Consider the following 22,734-nt stretch of genomic DNA (forward strand, 5'->3'; position numbering starts at 1 on the left):
CTCATCTACTTGTAACGGGGGGTGGGTTATTTATTGATATTTAAAAGTATAAAACAAACCGTCCGCGTGAAATAATTGAATAGATTTTTTTTTTAGTAATTAGAAAATATGTCGTTTCTTCACCATAGTTCAAAACGGGGATTATTAATCTCAGCAAGATGTTTTTTTAAAGTGGCACCCCACGGTATTTTATATCGTAGTGGTACTGTCCGATGACGTCTCGCGCGGGAGGGCAAAACGTGGTTTGGATTGTGTGCGGAAAGGAAGCTTTTCTGGGAGGGTATACGTTGCGCCACAGCGACTGACAAGTAAATACCTCACTCCTAGTTGACGTCGTTATATTCTCCACGCGACTCAAAATCGGTCGGCAGACGCTGATTTTTGGTCGTGGGTAAAGCATTAGCATCGAACAACCGACTGCTAGCGAGATGCTAGCGCGTTTGTTGACGTCCGGTGCTGCCTCCCACGTGATGCCGCTTGAGCATTTGAGTCCTATTTATTTATATTTCCGTGTGAAATGGAAGCATTGTTGTGCTGTGTGAATCATCTTTGTGTGTGTGAATGAATGGTTGAAGATGGTGACGGTCAGGGGGAGGGGCACCCACATGTCATGTGTTGGCAGTATTAGCTTCATGTTTTTCCTCATGTTTTGCGACAGAAAAATGGCCGGCGACTGGAAGCCTGGTGATCTGATTTTTGCCAAAATGAAGGGCTATCCCCACTGGCCAGCGAGAGTAAGTATGTTACTCTGACACATTTACATGGTCAACGACATGAGAACTGCATCTGGCTTTTATTTACTCAACTGCAGAGAGTACCTGCCAGTGGTTGGACCAAAGTCAAATACGGTATTAATAAAAAAATGTCTGGACAGACTGTGATTCATTACACTGCTCTGTCATTGGTTAAATCGGTGTCACGTGATTTATGGGCACCATGTTGTTACCCAGCGTCTCCATTTCCAAACAAAAATAAAGTGACTATTTCTTTTTTAGATGTGAGGGTAATTGTTTCTTTTTGGTAGGTAGTAGCTAGTCGCTGTCAAAAATTGCTCACATTCGTTGTTGTTGTTTGGCGCACTTATATGCGTTCAGACTGCGCTGTCACAAAAAGCAGGTTGCATACGTTCGACTGCAGACGGGCCTGCAAGGACCCTCGCACACTAGGATGGATGACGATATTTTCATCACATGCACCATCATAATTCCAACAATAGCTATAAAACACTTCTAGGTGACAGCCTTGCTCTGCAAGGACCTTCCTGTACGCTCTCGATTACGTCTTTCAGAGGTCTTCACAAGGGTAAACAGTTCTCCTTTAGTTTTATCCGACAGGGGTTAACGTGTATGACACAGAGGAATGTTCAAATGCTACTTAACCCTAGACGTTTTTTGGCCGTGAGGTCTGAAATCAGGTCATTTGCAATTTCTTGAGCTAGCGAAGCTCTCCGTCTACCTCTCCGCTCCCGAGCCAGCGCCGTCACCATAACAAACACATGCTCTCACAAGTGGGTCTTCTAAACGGAGGCAACCAATCGGAGGAAAGGGGGTGGTCTTAGCCAAATATGGACAAAGTGGATACAAAACTGAAACAGAAGTAACTGTCTGAGGAGCCTTTTCTAGACACACGGATGACAAAACCAAGGTGTTTTTTTTTTGTTTGTTTTTTTAATAAATAAAATGTACACTTTTATACTAACTCCATGGTAGATAGTCACTCTATGGAGGTCTAAACAGCCAAAGTATGGGACCTTTAAAACAAGGTTTTTTATGATGGCAAAAATAATAAATTCACTTCATTTTTTTATTCCGCTGACAGATCGATGAAGTCCCAGATGGCGCTGTAAAGCCATCCAACATCAAATTACCCATCTTCTTCTTTGGTACCCATGAAACGTGAGTGATGACACAAAAGCTTTTTTTTTTTTCTTTTCTTTTTTTTTTTTACACTCATTGTTGCAGCACTTCATACACTGAACTGTGTGTATGTGGCACATGGAGATGTCACCAAACACAAATCCTCTACTGCCTCTAATGACTTTGCAACTTCATAGTAGCCTGGAAGACATGGGGTGTAGAGGGAGGTCTTTGGTTTACGGATTTTTATTGTCCTTGTACCTCATCACACTGAGAGGCTCTGAATATGTCACATGTAGCTAAATAAAAAGATACAAATATAGTGAATTTGGTGGGCTAGGTACTGGAGCTCGACTGATTTATCTGTGGGCCGATTATATTATTATATCACCAATAAATCGCCATCAGTCAGTATTTAACCAATGTATTATCTTTTTTTGCTGTGTGGAGATACTTTCGTGCTGCTCCCGTTTGTCTATGCTGTTGTGCACGCTGCCCAAGCGTCACACACAGACATGCAGCACACAATCACACACTTGCATGATGCCTTCACTTACAGTTCAGAAGCATCAACATTACACAGTGGAACATTTAACCGAGTAAATATAAAGTAAAGTATGTGGGGTGTCTGTGAACAACTCCTTTTATGAACTGTATGACCACAATCTTTCCTGAACATTAATGTCTCTCACATAACTCCCATGTCCGCCAATATTATAAAACTACTGTACAGCGTCCCACTTCATACTGCCATGCAGAATTTACCGGGGCACATACACTCACAAGTTAACGTCTTCAAAAATGATGATTCAAATGATTGATTTTAAAAAGGCTTTCATTTATTTAGAATTTTGTGCTGAATGAAGCAAAATTTTTACTTAAAATCTCAAGTCTTCTTAAGTCTAGTAACGTTATACATGCATGCAAACTGTTTTTTTTTTCACTTTTCAGTGTTTGCTTCAGCATTTACTTTTGAAATGTTTCCAGTAAGATGAAGATGATTTTAGGAATTGGTAGTGTTCTGATTCTTTGTCTTGAATATTTTGGGTATTATGAGTATTTGTGTTCATGTACAGTACATATTCTGTGTATATCAATGTTCTTTTTTCACATATCTGTTATATTGTTTATCAGATAGGATATCGGCCGATACATCAGATATCTGCTTTTTTCAGCCCCCAATATCGTTATCGGCCCTAAAAAAAACACTTATTGGTCACGCTCTAACAGGGCCGTGCCCTGCCGCAAGTAGCAAAAATCTGCAAATAATTGACGCCCCCCGCCAAAAAGGGGTTTGTAATTGCGCATAGATGCCACAAGATGGCGGCTAATCACTTAAAATGGAGAGGCTCATAAAGCACCAACACCATGCTTATAGCATGTACACAATCATTAACCCATGTTACATGTATGACTGTATTCAGTAGTTAAATTATTCAACACAAACAAACGAGCTTCACGTGAGGCTCATCGATAGTATTTGCTCGTTCACCAATCTAAATAACACGCTAGCATCAACTGATCTGACGTCACACATGCAAACACAAACAAATATGCACACTGGCACTTTACACAAACGGTATTAGTCATTAAACTCACTTCTTGACAATATGGGAGGCTCCACTGTATTCGACACCGCTGTATCAACGTTACGCTCAATCTTCCCAACAGTGCCTTTCTTGGCCCCAAAGACATCTTTCTGTACCAGCCCAACAAGGAGAAGTATGCCAAACCCAACAAGAGGAAGGGTTTCAACGAAGGACTGTGGGAGATTGAGAACAACCCCAAAGTGGAGCTGACGGCACCCAAGGTTTGCATCTCTCATAGTTGGCAAAAATGTATTAGTAAAAATTTCATTCCTGTGCATCTCACGTTATTTTCTTGTCTTTCTATAGCCGATTCGTCCTGAAATTTTGTCTGAGAAGGATTCAGACGCTGGCCTAGAGAGGCAGGATGAGGCAGATGATAAGGAAAGAAATTCATCAAAAGTAAGTGTTCTTTTGGAACGAAATCTACTTGGAAAGTCATCTGCTTGATGTCATCGACTGCTACTTCTTCATCATAGCTTCCTGTTTTCTTGCTTCTGTTTTATATATTGATTCAAAGCAGATATGTTTGAATTTCAAAATCATTTTTCTCCATCTGAACTAGTGAGGATAAGCGGTACAGAAATTGGATGGATGGGTGAACTAAATAAGCCATCCTTGTATCAAATTACCGGCATCGTAAAACCTTTATTAACTGTAACGACAGTGTTGTAAGATAAACATGAAAAGAAAACTTAAATGACAACGGCATAACGCGACTTTAAAAATACGTTAACATAATGCAAAAGACAACAAAACATGTTACCTTTAATAAGCAGTAACATTGTATTCATACTGAGGCTAAAATAGAATAATTCGACTCTCGTTTACTTGCCTCTTTACATCGAGACTAATAAGGGTGTAACGATTCGTTTGCTTTCCTGTGTTTATAGTTATCACCGCACGTTTCTTCTATGCTATTACTGGTACCCTAAACCAAAAACACATGCATTAAAAAAAAATTTTAAAAAAAGGAGGGGGGGGGACAAATAAGGGAGAAAAAAACAACACTGCTATTCCCAATTGCACCACTAATTTTGAGGTTCCACAAACTGGAACACACGCCCTTTAACCTTTCAGGTTCCAGGAAGGGAGGCAGAGGTGGAGGAAGAAGGGCCTATGATCTCTGAGCAGGTTCTTCAGAAGCAGGATGTACGTACTTTGCATGCTGGGAGATATAAGATTGGCAGGGGCATGGTTTGGTTTTACTAGGTGTTCAGCATTTATTTCACTAATCAACGTGTTTATATTAGCAGTACCACTGATCCATAAAGTGTCTCAGCAAGCGGTCAAGTTGTTGTAGGAAAATTAAGATAAAAATCTGAATGATGTCTGTGCCTCTGTGTCATCATCACTGTGATGATTGATTTTAATTTCCTGCATGGTTTCCTCTGTGGGCTTCGGCGTCACCGCTTCCTGGTTTGCATCATGTTCAAGATCTTTTTAACAAGTTCGCCACTGCATGTTTCACTTTCGCTTTGCTTTCACATCTGCATCTGAACCTTTTAAATGGGCTTTCCCAAGTTTCATTTATATTGCTGTAAAATGCGTTCTGGTTCAGATCCATTGGAAACTCTTTCTCAGTGTCATGGTCATTTTCATCAAATGTAATATCTGATGTATATTTTTGCATCTTCTAAATTTGAATTATAAACTGTGTAGTGAATTACATACAATTCCAGTCAAAAGTTCGGATTACAATTTCTCATGCCTTTTAAAGCTGTGTCCAGACTTTTTTTTTTTTTTTTAAATAAATGGTTTTGGGTCCTTCAGTAACAGGAATACACACACACACACACACACACGAATACATCTCAATAAATTTAAATATCATGGAAAACTATTTCTGTAATTCAATTCAAAAAGTGAAATTCGTAGATTATATCGAGTCACTACACAAAGTGAAATAGTGTATCATTTTATTTTGAATAATTTTGATGAATATAGTTTCCAGCCAATGAAAACTCAAATTTCCCCATCTCGAGAAATGAGAATATTACGTAAGAAAACATCACAATCATTTTTAATATGAAAATTTGATAGGAATTGGAATTGAATTTGGATTGTATTTCCCAATGTGTTTCATAAATCTATATCCTATGAGTTTTGCTTTTTGAATTGAACTGAAATATTTGAATATATTTATGTACAGATATACCTTAAATATAAGATAAGATAAGATAAGATACTGTTAAGCATCCTTGGGTCCCTTGAAGAGCGCTAGTGCATTGCTTAAGCTTGAAAAGAGTGCCAGTCCTGACCTCGCCACATGATGACACTATAGTGCAAGAGCAAAAAAATTAATTAAGTTGGCTGTGTTTGCTGTATTTCACTACATTAGCAGAATAAATGCATTTTAATTTTTTCTTTTATGTGTAAACTGACGCCGGCACTTTACAGGATTTAGCCCAGGTGGAGGCTCCTAAACCGAAGAGAGGACGAAAAAGAAAGGTCATTGTTTATTTATTTTTTTATTTAAATTAATGACGTCGCTAGGTGTTTCAATTATATATCTATTTATGAAATCTTGTTCGAAAGAGATTGAATTTTGATATTGTTGTTTTTATTCAGAATGAGGGTGAGCGGGAGGCTGAGGCAGCGGAAGCTCCCCCGGCGAGTCCAGTCAGTCCTGCTGGTAAATTGAAATGTCCTTGGTCATCCCATAATATTCCGTGTAATGTAGTAATAACTAATGATGTATGTGTTTGTCAGGTGGGGATGCACCCAAACGACGAGGCAGGAAGCCCAAAAGTGAAAAATTGCTTAAGCTGCAGCAACACGACCGGCCAGGATCAGGGAGTGAAATGTAAACGCTCACACACATCCGTCGCAAAACATTAGGTTAAAAAAAAAAAAAAAAAAAAAGATAATTGACACTGTGGTCTTCCTGGCCCTTCAGAGACATGGCCGAGTCGGACAAAAAGAGGAAGAGGGTGGCGGAGGACAAGTCCAAGACCCTCGAGGAGGACAAGCGAAGGAAGGAGGACGTCAAGGCGAAGGACGGCGAGGGGAAAGAGCCCGAGACCAAGAAGAAGAAACAGTCCAAAGACGGCAGCTCCTCGGGTGCCTCGGATGATGACGAGGCAAGTGTGTTCACCAGCCAATCACAGGTAACATATACAGTGGGTATAAAAAGTGTACACACCGCTGCTCAAATGCCAGGTTTTTGTGATATAAAAAAAATTAGACCAAGATACATAATTTCAAAACTTTTTCCACCGTTAATGTGACCTATACAGAACTTCATTGAATTTTTATTTATTTATTTTTTACATTTTTCAGGAGGGGATGTAAAGATAACTGAGATAATGTGGTTGCACACCCTCTCATAATGAGAATGTAACTGTGTCTAGAATTAATCAATCATATTAGAGCTTAAATGCGAGGTATGGCTCAAACACACCGCTGTTCATCACCAAAAGTACACCATACCTACAGTGAAGCATATTGGTGGCAGCATTATGCTTTGGGGCCCTTTTTCTTCAATTGGAACTGTGGCAACATGACAAAAACCTTGCACTTGAACAGTGGCGTGTCGACTTTTTATATACACTGTAGATTACCATTCACAGTCACACCACAATTTAGAGTCTTCAGTAAGGCTAATCATGCATTTTTCTCAAATGTGTATGAAAGTACCTGGAGAAAAGCCACTCAAGGATGGTTAGAACATACCAGGAGGCCCAAGTGGAAATTCCGAAACCTCGAATCTCTTATCTATATATATCCATCCATCCATTTTCTGAGCCGCTTTTCCTCACTAGGGTCGCGGGCGTGCTGGAGCCTATCCCAGCTGTCATCGGGCAGGAGGCGGGGTACACCCTGAACTGGTCGCCAGCCAATCGCAGGGCACATAGAAACAAACAACCATTCGCACTCACAGTCATGCCTACGGGCAATTTAGAGTCTCCAATTAATGCATGTTTTTGGGATGTGGGAGGAAACCGGAGTGCCCGGAGAAAACCCACGCAGACACGGGGGGAGAACATGCAAACTCCACACAGGCGGGGGCGGGGATTGAACCCGGGTCCTCAGAACTGTGAGGCTGACGCTCTAACCAGTCGTCCACCGTGCCGCCTCTATATATATATATATTTTTTTTAATTTATTTTTTCCTCAACCTATCTTAGAAAAACAAAAGCAGGAAAAAACATCAGAACGCTGACATGGACAAGGACGCACGCCGGCGGAAAGAGGAGTAAGTACACGTGTTGTTACTAAAGTATTACAATGCATGAGCGCTGGGAGACAAGTACAGCAGAGGGGAAAAAGTATGTGAACGCTTAGGAATTTCTAAAACTTCTGCATTAATTGGTCATAAAATGTGGGCTCATCATCTAAATCACAAGAATGAACAAACAGTCTACTTAAACTAATACCACACAAACAATTCTGTTTTCATATTTTTATTGAAAATAATGTAAAGATTTGCAGGGCAGGGAGGGAAAAAGTAAGTGAACCTCTAGGCCACGGATTCTCCAAGAGATAATCAAGAGTCAGGTGTGAGCCAACCCGGAGTCCAATCAATGAGACAAGATTGGAGGTTTGGCTGCAAGCTGCTCTGGCCACTCAAACATACACGACTTTATAAATATCTCTTGTTGAGAAGCATTGCCTGATGTGTATCATGCCTTGCTCAAAGGAGTTCTCAAAAGACATATTTTGTGTCATTTGTAGTGTCAAACATCTTTTTTTTTTTTGTTGTTGGTACCATCTGCAAACAGAGCAAACAAAGATGATTCCAAGAAAACCGAAGAGCGGTCAGGGGCCAAGAAAAAGGGTAAGTTCACCACCAGGGCTAACCTCTCAATACTGTGTGATTCCTTGTAAGTGTTTCCATATTTGTCAAGAATCAATGGATCAAATCATAAACTTCACTAATCCCACGAAACCTGTTACATGAGACCATGTGGCACAATGAACCAAAAGCGATTAAACCACTGAACATCCTTTTTTCCCCCATTAGACGCTTTCTTCTTTTTGAAAATAGTGAACGCCACCATTGAATTGGGCCTCTTCGTTCACAGAAATCTCCACAGATGTGAAGCTCCAACGTCTGCACAGTGAAATCAAGATTTCGTTGAAGATCGACAATCCTGTGAGTTCCTGTTTCCTTTTTTGGGTAATAAAAGTCTGTGCGTCACTTCGGGGTGATACGCAGAACAATGTGTTGATTGTTCATCTCGCCGTAAATAGAACCAGAGTTTGTCCTTCTAATGTTCTACCATGTGCTAGATGAATAGCTCGATGCGCTTGTGAGTTGATAAGACTGTGATTGTACCTTAAATACTGTGTTAATTTACCGCCATGCTTGATTACTGCAGTGACGTCGACAAGACATGTCCAAAGGTGTTTTTATTCATTTGGAGATGATGACACGATGAATTATGACAATGCGCTACAGGGCATTCTGACCCTGACCTTGCACAGAAGACGTATTATGTTTTTTTTTTTAAATTACAATTTAAAACAGTTCCCAGTTGATCAATTGCATGCCCGTAATATGCTTTTGTCAAAATACCCAAAGAATTTTCTTTTTTTTTTTTTAAACCAAATAAGTAATGCTACTTTGCAAAGAGAAATATTCAAAAAGGTGACTTCACAAGTAGTGAATCATAAAAAGGCAGGGGAACACTTAATACGGCAAAAAAGTCTGAACACTTGGGTTTCCTTAATAATTAATCACTGTTAAATGAACAGAACTCAACGACACATTGCGTAAAGTAGCCCAGTGTCGTTGAGAGAAAGGAACAAGAATGACGTCTCCGCTGAATAGTATGAGTGTACCAGGATGCTGAAATTATAAACCCGCCATCACATCACGTATGACGTCACTCGCAATAGCTGCTGGGTCTTAAATTTTAATGTAAACAAACAACTGCAGTTTTCTGCAGGCGCCTCTTGGAAGTTCACTACATCGTGGGCATAACAATAGATTCATTCATCGTTAAGAATTCTGTTGATTGCGTAGAATCGATTGCTTATCAGTCACTCCTTGTAGCAAGTGAATACAATGGAGTACAATAGTTGATATGCTGACAATTCAACTATTTTGCTGTCTAAAGATACACATCAGTTAACTCCTACATGCATGCAGACCTCTGCTACAGAAACTCCTCCATGATCTTTATTAATACAACATTGATATGGAAACAGGAGTTTAAAACATTCTGCGAGAGATTCTCCCGTCACACTACGGTTGAAAAAGTGTAACTGCGTGTGTTTGTTCGTGTAAAGGACGTGAAAAAGTGCCTGGACGCCCTGGATGAGATCAGCACCCTTCAGGTGACCACTCAGCACCTGCAGAAGCAAAGCGAACTCATCGCCACACTGAAGAAGGCAAGACGCGCTCCTGCCAAAAAATATCGCAGTCCCGACCTTCCGCGTCACGTTTGTTAATTGTGTTCCAGATCCGCAGGTTCAAAGCCAGCCAGGATGTGATGGACAAAGCCACCATGCTGTACAACAAGTTCAAGAGCATGTTCCTGGTGGGCGAGGGCGAGTGCGTGCTCAGCAAGGTGCTCAACAGGTCCTTAGCCGAGCAGCGGCAGCACGAGGAGGCCAAGAAGGGAACGCTGAGGAAAGCGGAGCAAGCGCAGGAAAACAACGCAGGCACAGGTTGGTGTCATTCTTTTGAAAGTACAGTGGTTGACCTTCATTTTGTTTGGCTATCATAGAAAAAGAGAGTACAGGCAGTCATTACATTCTTTCAGCGGTGACGTCACCCAAATTTGTACGCAACTCAGAATGCGCCGTAATCTATCCCTCGTCTACACTAACGCAGTAGTGAAATCTTAATGACAGAAAAATGTGTCTAGGCCATAAATCTATAACTGTGCAATGAAATACAGTACATATGGCGCAGTGTTAATTTTGTTGGTTGGCAAAAATATTTTCCTCATAGTTATTTAGTTGGTTAGTTAAACGTCAACAACGTTTTTGTTTCCCCGACAAGCGTGACAATGATTACCGGAATTTCTCGTGTATAATGCGCATCCCCCCCCCCCAAAATGTCAAGTCAATAGTGCGCATTATACATGGGTATAGGGGAAAATTGGGGAAAAAAGCCTGAAGTCACTGATGGTGTAGTGGTACACTCGCCTGAGTTTGGTGCGGGCAGCGTGGGATCAGTTTCCACTTAGTGAGAGTGTGAATGTGAGTGCGAATGGTTGTCGGTGTCTATATGTGCCCTGCGACTGACTGGCGACCAGTTCAGGGTGTAGTCCACCTTTCGCCCGAAGTCAGCTGGGATAGGCTCCGGCGTCCCGCGACCCTAACCAGGATAAGCGGTGTTGAAAATAAATTGATGGATGGGAAAAAAACTTCACATTTGATAAATGTATGCCGCCATCTAGAGGTTATGAAAAAGCTGTACACTTTCATTGCAATATGCCACCGCCACCTAAAGGTTATGAGAAAGGTGTACACTTTAATTCTAATATGCCCCCCCCCCATTTAGAGGTTATGAAAAAGGTGTAGCCTACACTTTCATTCCAATATGACAGGGGTACGTAGGACTGCATATATGTACAGTTGTGCTCATACCTTTACATACCCTGGCAAAATTTGTGAAATATTGTTGGTTTTTTTTTTTTTTTTTTTTTTTTTTTAAATACGACTGGTGACTGAACAACAACCATCATTCATTTTATTATGTTTTGGGGGGTTATGTTTTGTTTAATGATAATGCTTTTCTGAATTACTTGACAGTTTTAATTTGAATCCAATTAAAATAAAATTAAATGGGTTTTCACCTGGTCCTTCATGTTTTCTTTAAAGAATTGTACCCGTCTTACAAATTCTGCCTGGGAAATCAAACGCAACTGTGTGTTTTCTCATTTACTAAATAAAAGTAGGACTGCAAATTTCAAAATAAGAGCAAGTAAATAGAAAGTATTTCATGTTCAAATAAAGTGCTTAACTTCAGAATAATTCTTTGGGGAAAAAAAACTAAGTACACCCTGGACTGGTCCCCAATCAATAGCAGGTCTAAGAGAAATCCCACGCAAGTACAGGGAGAACGTGCAAATTCCACAGCTCAGATTCAATCCCAGAGACCGGGCGGACGTGCTAAACGCTTATCCGCCCTTCTTTATGCTTTCAGCTGTACGCTATTCACGTTAGCGCCTACTTGGTAAAATGTGTCCACATAATTGATATTTAATTAAGTGTGTTGCTCATGTTCAAATGAGTCACAGCACAGATGGTGGTTAGCTAGATGGCCTCACAGTCGAGAGGTTCTGGGTTCCAATCTCAGCTCACGGCCCTCATGTGCGGCGTTTGCATGTTCTCCCCCTGCTTGCCTGTTTTTCTGCGTGTACTCCGGCTTCCTCCCACATTCTAAAACCAAAGTATGCTTGGGTCATTGATCACAATATCTTAACTTTCCTTTTTGCCATTACTGGCATCCTCCTCAGGTGGCATCGCAAAAAAAAACAAAGAACCACTTGTAGAGTTCGGAGTTTCCGTTGTACCATACAGACATTTTGTGTACATTAATCCCAAAAACATGCATGGTAGGTTAATTGACAACTCTAAATTGCCCGTAGGTGTGAATGTGAGTGCAAATGGTTGGTTGTTTGTATGTGCCCTGCGATTGGCTGGCAACCAGTTCAGGGTGAACTGGTTGCCAGCCAGGGCTCCTGCCCGATGACAGCTGGGATAGGCTCCAGCACGCCCGCGACCCTAGTGAGGCCTAGTGAGGAAAAGCGGCTCAGAAAATGGATGGATGGATGGACATTCTACATCCTTGGGGGGAGAAAATAATATAACCATCATTAAATAAAATACTTGACAAGGATGTAAACTAACAATGGTCAAAATTAAATTCCCTCCATGGAGGAATTGGTGATCAATGTGCAAAGATTCATTCATAGATTCATATGATTAGCTATGAAAGCGGTGAGGGTGGAAAGAATCCATACAAGGCCAACAATGTGCACTTTTGTGTTTATCATCGGGCGTGAGCGCTCCTCTTAATTGGAGCCCGTTGCTTAACGCGGGGACGCAGCACACTACCATTTTGGTAAAAAAAAATCAAATGCCTGGCCGAGTCACTTGAGATTCTGACTGACTTCAGTTTGGCCGCCGGCGAAATCCATTCAGAACCGACAAGTCACGCAGCATCCTGAGAACCGCGTTCCCGGTCTGCATCCTACGTCCTTTTTCAGCAGGTCACAGGATCTCTTGAGAGCGAGGTTGCGGGGGGTGGGGGACACGCCACATCCTGAGCTTGAGCGGGTGGTCGGGCCCGATGAATACTTTGCTTGCGTGAAAAGGTTCCTTTCTCAGGCGAGGGTGCGGCCAATTTACGTGAAATTGTAATTATCCAAGGTCTGGGGCTAAGACATGTGTCATCACATGCTCACGAATTCTCGTCTTTGCTGTGGTTTGTTTTGGACGTCTGAGCTTGTGTGTGCTTTAACCATGTAGACAAGGCAGGCGAAGGAGATCAGAGCACTGAGGAGAGCAAGCAGGAGCCACGTGAAGATGCCTCGCCGGGGGAGAACCTCAGGTAGCCTCTTACTTAAATAAATAAATAAATTTACCGGTAAGTACCTGGTATACAGTGCGTTAAATATTGATTCAATCTCCTGCTGAACCTCTTATTTTGCTCACTTACAAAGAAATTAACAGTTTCCAATTTTTATGGTTGTTTATTGTAATCGCAGTCAAAAATGTATAAAAAAACAGAAGAGAAAAGTTGGGAAATGTGCATACAGTGTAGCCTTGAGACACAAGTTTAATTCGTTCTGTGACCGCAACTCTACATCACTCTCATCACTCATCACATCATCTTTCCCCATTGAAATGAATAGAAATGCTATTTTCCGTTCTAGCTTCCCCTACAATTTTTTTTTCTTTCATAATACAAATGGTACTCTATAATATTGTACTTTCTAAAACAACAATAACAATAATAATAAATATAATGTAAGGAATTAAACAGTTTGTGCATCATGATTTAATGCTGCAATGCAATTCAGTGTGCCGTTCCTTCTGGTGTGCCCGCCTTGGCCACTGGGAGGCAGTATATCACTTGTGGCATGCTGACACACATGTAGAAGAAGAATGGACTACTTCGACTATAGTACTGTAACTTACTCTATAAGATGCTGCAATATTAGTCATTTTTCATAAAGGATAGAGAATATATGCCAGTGAGTATTGTTATGATCTGTCTACATGTGTTGCTCCCGTTTTGTGTTCAAATATCCGTGGCTTCTAAAACTGCGAATATCCACTCTAACCATTACCATGTCGATGGCGTTTTACATTGCTCCTTAGCATTAAGCTGGCGAGTCGTTCTTAAGGTTATTTCCAACATTGTATTTTACTGCAACTGCTCTAATTTGGTTGATCGGCTCTTCCACAGTGCTCCCGTGTCCCAAGAGCTCTCCGCCTGACTTAACCCGACTGGTCCCTCAAGGTCTTCACACTGGGAAGTCCTGTCCAGTTGCTTGTGACTGAGCACCTTAACAGGTTTCCACGTTAATGAGCTCTGTAGTCGAAGTTGCTGCTTCAAGTTACCAGTTCTTCAGTAGTCGTAGTAGTTGAAGACGACGCAGTTTGTCAGCTTTTACAGTTACTTAGGTAAGAGAAGAAAATGTTTAATTCCAAACATTGTTCATGTCTTTTTTAAATGTGTGTGTAAATAAGAGTTATTTTTGTGCCTTTTGGTTTGCTCTGTTTCAGCGTCAAATAATAAAGTAGTGCACCGTTCTATCCAGTCATCTATGACTGATGTCACTGTTTTTTTTATTTTTTTAACTGTAGTAAAAAAAAGTAACTATTTATTAACCATTTTAAACAGAGATCCTGCAACATTGCCACATCTGTGCCTTGACTCAAGAGCTGGCCTTTATCCACCCAGGATTTGATTCAGATTTCAAAATTTTGATTCAAAGATTATTAAAATAAAAATGAGTGGCATTATGCATGGTTTGCAACTCCAAAAGAGATAACTGCAGACGTCCAACTTATGTCATACTGAAACCCAGAAAGCTCCGTTAACTTCACAGTTTAGCTAACCGATAGCTGGTCAAACAAGTCCGTCACTAAGCGTCATCCCGATGAATTGAGGAAGTAATAGCCAATACAGATACTGGTTTGGTTCCAATATAATACTGATTGTGAATGTATTTGTACAGGTAACTAAAGCAAGTACAGATACTGTGTGCGAAGTGGTTAATGTACAAATATGCAGCATGTTGTGACAGAGCAATCGTATGACTTTCTTGATTTTTGCCACAGTAAGTTGAGTTGCGCCGGCACGGTGGACTACTGGTTAGCACATCTGCCTCACAGTTCTGGGTTCAAATCCCGGCCCCGCCTGTGTGGAATTTGCATGTTCTCTCCGGGCACTCCGGTTTCCTCGCACATCCCAAAAACATGCATGGTAGGTTGATTGAAGAGTCTAAATTGCCCGTAGGTGTGGATGTGAGTGCGAATGGTTGTTTGTCACTATGTGCCCTGTGATTGGCTGGCGACCGGTTCTGGGTGTACCCCGCCTCCCGCCCGAAGATAGCTGGCATAGGCTCCAGCAGCCCGCGACCCTAAGCGGTAAAGGAAATGGATGGATGGAAGTTGAGTTGCTTGAAACTTGGTTAAAAGCTGAGACTTGCTCATAAGTGACTTACGCCCACTTCTCTACGTTCCTTTGAACTACTAAATCACAGTCAACAAGCTTTCAAAGTCTTAATTTTATTACAAGTCTCTTAGAAATATAAATAAAACTGTACAACACAGGAAGTCAGCCTGTCGCCACAACTATGAACATATGTAGTAAGCACATCGAGTGAAGAAAAACTGCATCAGTTGAACGCGCCGCTGTCCACGTAGGGATAGGCCAGAAAGTCTCCCAGCTTGTTGCCGTCAGCATTGTAGTGCAGCATGCGGAAGCACTTGTCGCAAAACAGACACGGGTGACTCGGGGCGAACTGGTCGCCAGTGGTGCACCACCTGGGGATAAACAGCACGTGTGATGTCAAGGGTGTAAATCGGGGTGGGGTGGGCAAACTTTTGTGCTCAAGAGCCACGTTTCATTTTCAAAATGAACAGATAGGTCATTTGAAGAGGTGGTAAAAAGTAGAATAATTTAGATGTATGTACTATATGCATAATTGTTTAGTTTTAAATTGTATTATTTAGTCACACCTTGAGATACAACTAATTCATTCCGTTACCAAGCTCATAAAAACACTTCTCAAATCTTCTTTCACCCTTGAAACTAATTTTCAGTTTCAGCCTCCACCACAAAAAAAATAGTAATAAGGAAAAAGTAATAATTAAATAGAATGTAGACAAACAGTTTGTGCATCAGAATTTAATGCTCCAATTCATTTTGCTGCTGCTCCTGATAAGCCCAACTTGGCCACCACGAGGCAGTATACTATACTGTACAATGTACAGAAAATAGACCTACTACTATGAAAGACTCAGTAAAATGTAATAGTCGTTTTTGTGGAAGATAAAGAATATGCCTCGAAGTATTATAAATAAATATGTGTGGCTCGACAGTTTGTATTCAAATATGCCTTGCTTTTTAAACCGCAACTATCAGTGCTCACCGTTAGCATGTCAATGGGTTAGTGAATTGTTAGTATTAACCTAGGCAGACTTTCCTAAGGCAAAGCTATGTTGTTTTAAATCCTCAACATGTCATTCTCTTTTATGTTTAGTGTGACAGTAAACCTCAAATGGGAGTTGAAACAACTTCACTATTTTCTAAACTTCTGCCTATCGTGAAGCGAGTTCAGTTAACTACCGCCATACAGAGCTCTCAAGTCAAAGCAAAAAAATAAATACATTCGGCCAAATGATGGCTTGTAACTAAAAACTCGGTCAGGTCACTCGAATTGCAAGACACGACTAATTTAATCATAACAATTTTAATTTGCAATAGTCGAACTGATTTAATGAGATGAATAAATTCATTTTGATTGACCAATTGTAAGGGAAAACAATTACATTTAATTAAATGAATGCAACAAAAGTTTATTTTCATAATCATTGCTCATTTTTTAATTGTATTATTTATGATTAATGAAGGTAGCACATACACCAAAATCAAATCTTTGAATCTGGGCTGCACAGTTTGCATGTTTGTGTTTTTTTTTTTCCCCCTCCAGGTACTCTGGGTTCCTCCCACATTCCAAAAACATGCTTTAGGTTAATTGAAGGCTGAAAATACATTCATTTTAACACAAATTTTAGGGGGGGGGGGGGGGGATCGGCTATATTAATGCAAGAAATATTATAGGACTTCATAATATAAATGGTTCAGTGGGCTACCAAAAAAAAAAAAAAAAAAACAGCACGGGCTGCATGTGGCCCACGGACCATATTTTTCCTACCCCTGGTGTAAATGGACAGATGTGTGGAGTGAGTATTTATTCATTTATTTTTAAGAGCGCACCTGGCGATGAAGGTGTAGCAAACGGCGCACTTCTGCGTGGCGACCCGGTGTTTGTGTGTTAGCAGCGGGTAGAACTTCCGGTCCAGGCAGTCGTCCTTGTGTGTAAGCCTAAAAATGGACCCAAAAAATACAAATTCAGCTTTTAATAAGGTGTAAAGCATCAGCCGATTTGCCTCTTGTTGAGGCTGCTTTCACGTGTAGTGAGCTCCCGCTTACGCATCAAAGATGGAGTTGTCTGTTGGCGCAACAGCGGTTTCTTGTGAAGAGCAGTTAAACAAGCCGCTTTTCATATCACCCGATACTACAGAGGTTCCCAAGCGCATCACGTCTTTAAAAGCCGAGCAACCGCGAGATGATTTGCTTCGCGGAGGTACAACGGTGGAGTTCATTCATCCGAGGTGGTGTGACTCCATTTATTTCCGCCACTGAACACAAGTTTCCGAAGTAGGTCATGGTTGGCTCGCTCGCTGGAGACTGAATGCTTGGTAGTGAACAGCCAAAGGACCATATCTCTCATTTGTATTACCTACACCAAGGAGTGTACTTTTGCGTCATCTAGTTTGGTCTCTTAGCGAGCAAACTGTAGAGGGATTGCATGTGAACATATTTTCTTACGATCTCTTTGCCAAAAAAGTATGACGTCCCACGGTAAATGACATTTACTCGTAGGTAATCTTCCCTATGTCTTAAAGTGTTTTTAGGAAACCCTTTTTAAGGCAATTTCTCACAGAATTTGTCTGAAAGGTCTCAGGGTAAAAAAAAAAAAAAGAAACTTCTCTCAGAGGCTGGAAAGAAGATTTTCAGGGCACAAAGAAGAGAAACATATTGCTGTATATTAAGACAATGTGCAGAACAGACCAATGATACAAAAAGAAGAAACAGCTGAAGTCTCAATGTCACTTGGGGAGGGGGGAATGAGCAAGCTCAACTTGTCATTTACACCTAGCGATGATGGTTTGAAAACTGGAGCGGAAATATGAGCCCCTCCACCCTGAATTGTGTGCTGTTCAAAAGCAATAGCGTTCTTGCCTTGAAAAAAAGCAGAATACTTATCAAACATTTGAAGAAGTGTTGTTGATAGTTGCACTCGGCAGAGCAGTGAGCCTTTTACCTAAGAAAATAGCCATTCCTGTGTCAGAAAGCCTCTCAAATCAATAGGGTTCTTGCTTTGGCATACAAATCTTGGTAGGTCCCCTGAATGTGTTGAAAATTGGGACTGATGGGGTGAGAGGCCAAAAAAAACCTCAATGACGTCTTAGGTATGCATTGGTTTGACGTTTCAGCTCGGTTATCTTATGTGAGAGCTTTGATATCAATAGGGTTATTGTTCAAATGTTGCTTTGGCTCCCGAGGTTAGAACGTACCAATTCATGTTGATCGTGATAACTGGTGGCGTGTTGAACAGAACTTTTTGGAATCTCCCAGCATTCAAAACCAATTGGATTCTTGCTCTGACAAGAGCTTGCAGAATATTATTTGATGATGGTAAAAGCACCTTTAGCCTTGGCGATGTCATTCATTCCTATGGCATCATTAAAAAAAAAAAAAAAAACAAGACTTGCTTTGAAATGTTACCATCGTCCCCAAACATCGGAATTTGAAAACCGTGACGAGAAGACATCAAGTATACTGAGATAACCAGCCATGGTTTGAAGTTGATGCCAATAATTACAACTAGAAGAGCGCTGAATAGAAACAGGTTTTTGGGAATACAGTGGTACCTTGAGATACGTGACCCGACTTTTTTTCGAGATACGCTGTCATTTGGACAGTTTTTTTGCTTTGATTTGCAAACGCATACTTGAGATAAGAGCGCTGTATGGTGGCAGTGAACTCAACTCACAAGCAGCACTTTGATAAATTCTTCAAAACAATTCCAAAAAAAAAAGAAGAGGCTTCAAGCTGATTAATGCCACTCCCAGTTGAAGTTTACTAGTGAAGTAAAACAAACAAAAAAAACAAGAATTGCACATTTAAAACAAACACATAGCCTTAAGTCTGCTAGCTTAATGCTAACACATAATGGGGAAATGTATATTAACCATTTAAGCAACTGATATATGAACACAAAAAGTCCAGCAACACATTTAGACATTTACGTATCATAACAGCACTCGGTCATATTCTTTATCCTCTGAGAGGAGCTGAGACGTCTATACTGTACAGACGTCCATGTACGGTGTGTCCGTCTGTCTTGTCTTATGCTGTCCTTAGGTGGCAGTGCAATGGCCATTTAACAGACGCGAGGTGTGGCAAAAACTGTTTCACTGTCGTTTTACCTGACGTCCGTGATGATGACGATGTGCTCGCAGTCGCCCTGGTGGCAGTAGAGGTACGGGAAGCCCACTTTCACCTTCAGATCCACCAGCTTCGTGTCCTCCATCTTGGCCTGGGAATACGAGGGGAAGTTGTTGGCCTTGACCCATGTGATCGTGGTCCTGCAACGACGATTACAAAACACAATGTTCGTCATAAAATGTAGTCCCTTGACATCTTTTGTACAAATCTTTAGTCTTCCCCGAGGTGATATAGAGATTGAAAGGTAAGAGATTGATTCCTACAACAGGGATCAAATACTTATTTAACTCAAATTTACCACGTTTTATAAGTTTTACTGTTTTGTTGTTTTTTTAAATGCATTTTTGACTGGTTTTCCGTTTATGACCATAATCAATAGAACTGTTAATTTCTTTGTCTGTGAGCAAACTTCAAAAACCAACAAATTCAGCAAGATATGTAATTATTTCCCCCAATTTACATCGAGTTAAACAACTTCCGGCATAGGAGTAGGTATATTTTTTAGTGTAGACATAAAAGTGCAATGTTTTGCCCCATGGGCCTACTCTACTTACGTGTGATTATTTTAGTAAACGGTTCCTCTAAGGGAGTAAAATATACACAAACACTTCCTTAGGGCATCTCCATCTGGATCGTACTCGCGATGGCTTTATGTAATCGGCCGATTTGACCACAAATGACCCTTTGACCGAGAATTTCTCCCTTAATGTTTTTTCCAGTTCCGATTTTCCAGGCTCTTTTATCGATAACTCAGTCGGAAACCTGTCTGTACAATTATTCAAGAGATCTTAATTCATGAGAGGCTGCGTTTGTCTCTGGTTCCCAAAGTCAAAACAATGAGTAGTTATGGATTATTGTCCACAACAAAGAAGCGTATTCAAACTCACTGGCTGATGTCGCAGCACTCCGGGTAGCGCATGTCGTTATAGAACACCCCTTCGAAGAAAAAGTAAGCAGACTTGTAGTGGTCCTGAAAGACAATAGAATAACCTCTGCGTATTAAACGTGCGACATAGGAGGTCCGGGTGGACAACGATGATTCACACTCACTTTGCTGACAAAGTCCGGCGCAACGTCCGGCGTGTCGCTGAACTCGCCGCACACCTGCAAGTCGCTGATGCAGCAAATGGCGTCCCGCAGCTCCGTCAAGCTTTGGGAGCCCAGCAACAGTAGCGTCACGTGGGGTCGGACGTAGCAGAACTACGACGGGAAGGGGATCCGTTGAAAACATTCCTCAGCCAACAACTGGTACAAGTGAATTGGAGTTTTCCTTTTCTTGACAACATTGTAGAAAATAATCTTCTGAACTTTAAATATAATCCGTTGAAGACGAGGAACATTTGAGATCTTTTTTTCCTTAACCGACATCTTTTAAAGTCCAGCAAGCTCTGAAGGGTCCATGCCGAGGTCGGCACTCACCTTTTCGAAAGTGGCCGGGTAGTAGACATTGATCGTCAGAATGACGTCTCCTTCGGGAACCCGGTTTTCCACGGCCTCGGGTTTCATTCTGAAGGCCAGTCGCTCCTGAGGAAATGCAGAACAGGAATTCGGTAAAGCTGGTACCTTCAGAAAGGCCCAACCGTGCATTGGCGTCGTCGCCAACTCGCCTGCTCATCTGCGTAGAGGTCGTGTCTGTTCTTGCTGATTTTTAGGGAGGATTTGTAATCTTGCCTCTTCTTCCTTTCACTGTCGAGACAAAATCAAGCGGGTGTCAACGTGGTCTTCGAAGCTGGAGAAGACCAGTTCAAAGCCAATAAAAAGTCGTACACAAGCGTTTTCAACGTGGGGTCCTCTGGTACGACTTCTGGGACAGGCTGCTGGTCCTCGGGATGGCAACGAAGCGCCTCAGTGCTATTCGAAAGATAAAATAGAAAGATAAAACAAGATGACAATGAAATAGGGCTTATGCCTGCTTTCTGGCTGTATCAAACGTCAAAGAGCAGTGGCCTGCTTATGGGATATGACTATTCCCTGACAACAACACTAGGTGCGATGGACCTTATTTCTAATGGAAGTGGGGTCTATTTCCAGACAACCCCAGGTTATTTCTAAATTATCCTCTTATTCCTGACGTCAACAATCTAATAGTCTAATAGGGGCTGTCTTTTTTTTTTTTTTTTTATGATTACGTACACCAGTGTGAAAGGTGACGTCTACTACCTGAGCACAGCAGGACGGATGTAGGTTTTCCATTTCTTCTCTACCTGACTACATCGTGTGTAATAGCGGCTGTGTCTACTTTCCGAATTTAGCAGGTGCGACGGGCATCAATTTCCTCACATTCAGCCGATGTGAAGGAAGCCGTGTCCACTTCCAGACCGCATCAGGTGTGCTACAAGTTACCTGCAGACTTCTTTCAGCGCCCGCATCATGTCCACGCTGACTCCCATCTCGTGAGCAAAGTTGGCGTGAAACGCGTCTTCGTCGTCGGCCCGGTGGGAGTAGTCGGACGGCGTGAGTCGACTCAGCCACTCCTTTCTCAACGAGTCTATGTGAAACGTTGTGGTATTCGCGTTGCCGTATTCGTATTCGGGGATGTTTGGATTGTTGTCCGACGTCGGAGTTGAAGCCGCCATGTTTCGGAAGGAACTGCCGCTCGCTGGGGATTGTGGGTAATGTAGTACGGGTACCGCAAAGCCTCAATAGCAAATGTAAGTATTGTTCTTAATGTTGGAAACAATATAATCGGTCCGGTTGGATTCGTCGTTGTATGACCAAGTTGACAGGAGTCTGGTTTAATTTTCAACCAGAAAATGCGCCGCGCAAAGGATTGTGGGTAAAACAGTGGAAAACGGTGTTTACCTTTTATGTTCTTTCCTTTTTTTTCACCTTCTCATCTCAAATCAGGCAAAATAATAATAATTTGCCGATAAAATTCCTATATCCAGAGTAGAATATGCAAGCTACGAACAGGAATTCGGACCACTGTAGTAGCATTTGAGCACGGTGGAAAATCATTGCCTTAAATTTGTATGATTATTATTTTTTGTAATATCTTGTTTTTTAATTAATCATCTCTAATAATGCAGTGTTATGTGTTTGCTTGCAATGTTTTTTAGGTTTTTTTGTTGTTGTTTTTTTTACAAAATATCACATAACTGACATCACTTGAGAGTAAGAGAAATAGGCCTCATTAATTAATCTCACTAATCTCATTGAATTTGTTGCAAAGTTCTTATATTCCCCAATGCAAATTTGCCAAGGTAAAGCCTATTCTTCGTGTCTTTATGAAAGAACTAAAAGTGTATAATACCTGCTGCTAAAAAACAAAAAAAAGCTATCAAAACATTTTGTGCTTCCATTTCAATCTCTGTCCTCAATGTCATTTAATTAGATTTTTACTCTTGACATTTTTTTAATTTTGTTTTTCTTATTCATCCTTGTATTTGTTTGTTATTTATGTTTGTCTGTCTTCCTCAATGTATCTTTTGTTTTTAAAGGCAATACAATGAAACAGATACAACTTGTACATAAAACAATTTCCTGTATTATAAAACCTAAATGTGTATTGTAGCACAACAAGACTACCTCTTTTAATGTAGTAAAATGAAAAAATATTTAATAAGGTAAAATGTAA

At 41.0% G+C, this 22,734-nt stretch overlaps 2 protein-coding genes across 4 annotated transcripts; one reads left to right on the plus strand and one right to left on the minus strand.

Annotated features, from left to right (window-relative positions):
- Positions 1 to 223: 223 nt before the first annotated feature.
- Positions 224 to 14,166, plus strand: psip1a (PC4 and SFRS1 interacting protein 1a). Of its 3 annotated transcripts, none has more exons than XM_061679510.1 (17): positions 224 to 308; positions 659 to 734; positions 1,819 to 1,895; positions 3,528 to 3,666; positions 3,752 to 3,844; positions 4,523 to 4,594; positions 5,843 to 5,893; positions 6,014 to 6,077; positions 6,155 to 6,248; positions 6,342 to 6,552; positions 7,573 to 7,640; positions 8,167 to 8,222; positions 8,470 to 8,540; positions 9,680 to 9,781; positions 9,853 to 10,060; positions 12,875 to 12,956; positions 13,818 to 14,166. In XM_061679510.1, exons 2-17 carry the CDS (start codon positions 663 to 665, stop codon positions 13,846 to 13,848), a joined length of 1,491 nt encoding a protein of 496 aa, XP_061535494.1. In that variant the 5' UTR covers positions 224 to 308; positions 659 to 662; the 3' UTR covers positions 13,849 to 14,166. The 3 variants fall into 3 exon arrangements, with proteins under 3 accessions (XP_061535494.1, XP_061535495.1, XP_061535496.1); XM_061679511.1 differs by having other exon boundaries at positions 6,342 to 6,525; XM_061679512.1 differs by lacking the exon at positions 4,523 to 4,594.
- Positions 14,167 to 15,135: 969 nt separating this feature from the next.
- Positions 15,136 to 21,870, minus strand: snapc3 (small nuclear RNA activating complex, polypeptide 3). Its single transcript, XM_061679962.1, has 9 exons — positions 21,501 to 21,870; positions 20,925 to 21,008; positions 20,765 to 20,843; positions 20,577 to 20,681; positions 20,208 to 20,357; positions 20,045 to 20,127; positions 19,139 to 19,297; positions 16,860 to 16,967; positions 15,136 to 15,403 (listed from the first exon to the last, which is right to left on the minus strand). Exons 1-9 carry the CDS (start codon positions 21,731 to 21,733, stop codon positions 15,256 to 15,258), a joined length of 1,149 nt encoding a protein of 382 aa, XP_061535946.1. The 5' UTR covers positions 21,734 to 21,870; the 3' UTR covers positions 15,136 to 15,255.
- Positions 21,871 to 22,734: the final 864 nt, after the last annotated feature.

The sequence above is a fragment of the Phycodurus eques genome, chromosome 6 (assembly GCF_024500275.1).
Source record: "Phycodurus eques isolate BA_2022a chromosome 6, UOR_Pequ_1.1, whole genome shotgun sequence".
Taxonomy (NCBI): domain Eukaryota; kingdom Metazoa; phylum Chordata; class Actinopteri; order Syngnathiformes; family Syngnathidae; genus Phycodurus; species Phycodurus eques.

Excerpts from the sequence above, each read along its gene's own strand:
- snapc3 (XM_061679962.1), bottom strand. The coding sequence starts at position 21,733 with ATGGCGGCTTCAACTCCGACGTCGGACAACAATCCAAACATCCCCGAA. Across the intron at positions 20,128-20,207 it reads CGCCGGACTTTGTCAGCAAA|GACCACTACAAGTCTGCTTA; the intron begins GTGAGTGTGAAT and ends ATTGTCTTTCAG. Across the intron at positions 15,404-16,859 it reads TGCTACACCTTCATCGCCAG|GTGGTGCACCACTGGCGACC; the intron begins GTGCGCTCTTAA and ends GTTTATCCCCAG.
- psip1a (XM_061679510.1), top strand. The coding sequence starts at position 663 with ATGGCCGGCGACTGGAAGCCTGGTGATCTGATTTTTGCCAAAATGAAG. Across the intron at positions 1,896-3,527 it reads TTCTTTGGTACCCATGAAAC|TGCCTTTCTTGGCCCCAAAG; the intron begins GTGAGTGATGAC and ends TCTTCCCAACAG. Across the intron at positions 8,541-9,679 it reads CGTTGAAGATCGACAATCCT|GACGTGAAAAAGTGCCTGGA; the intron begins GTGAGTTCCTGT and ends GTTCGTGTAAAG.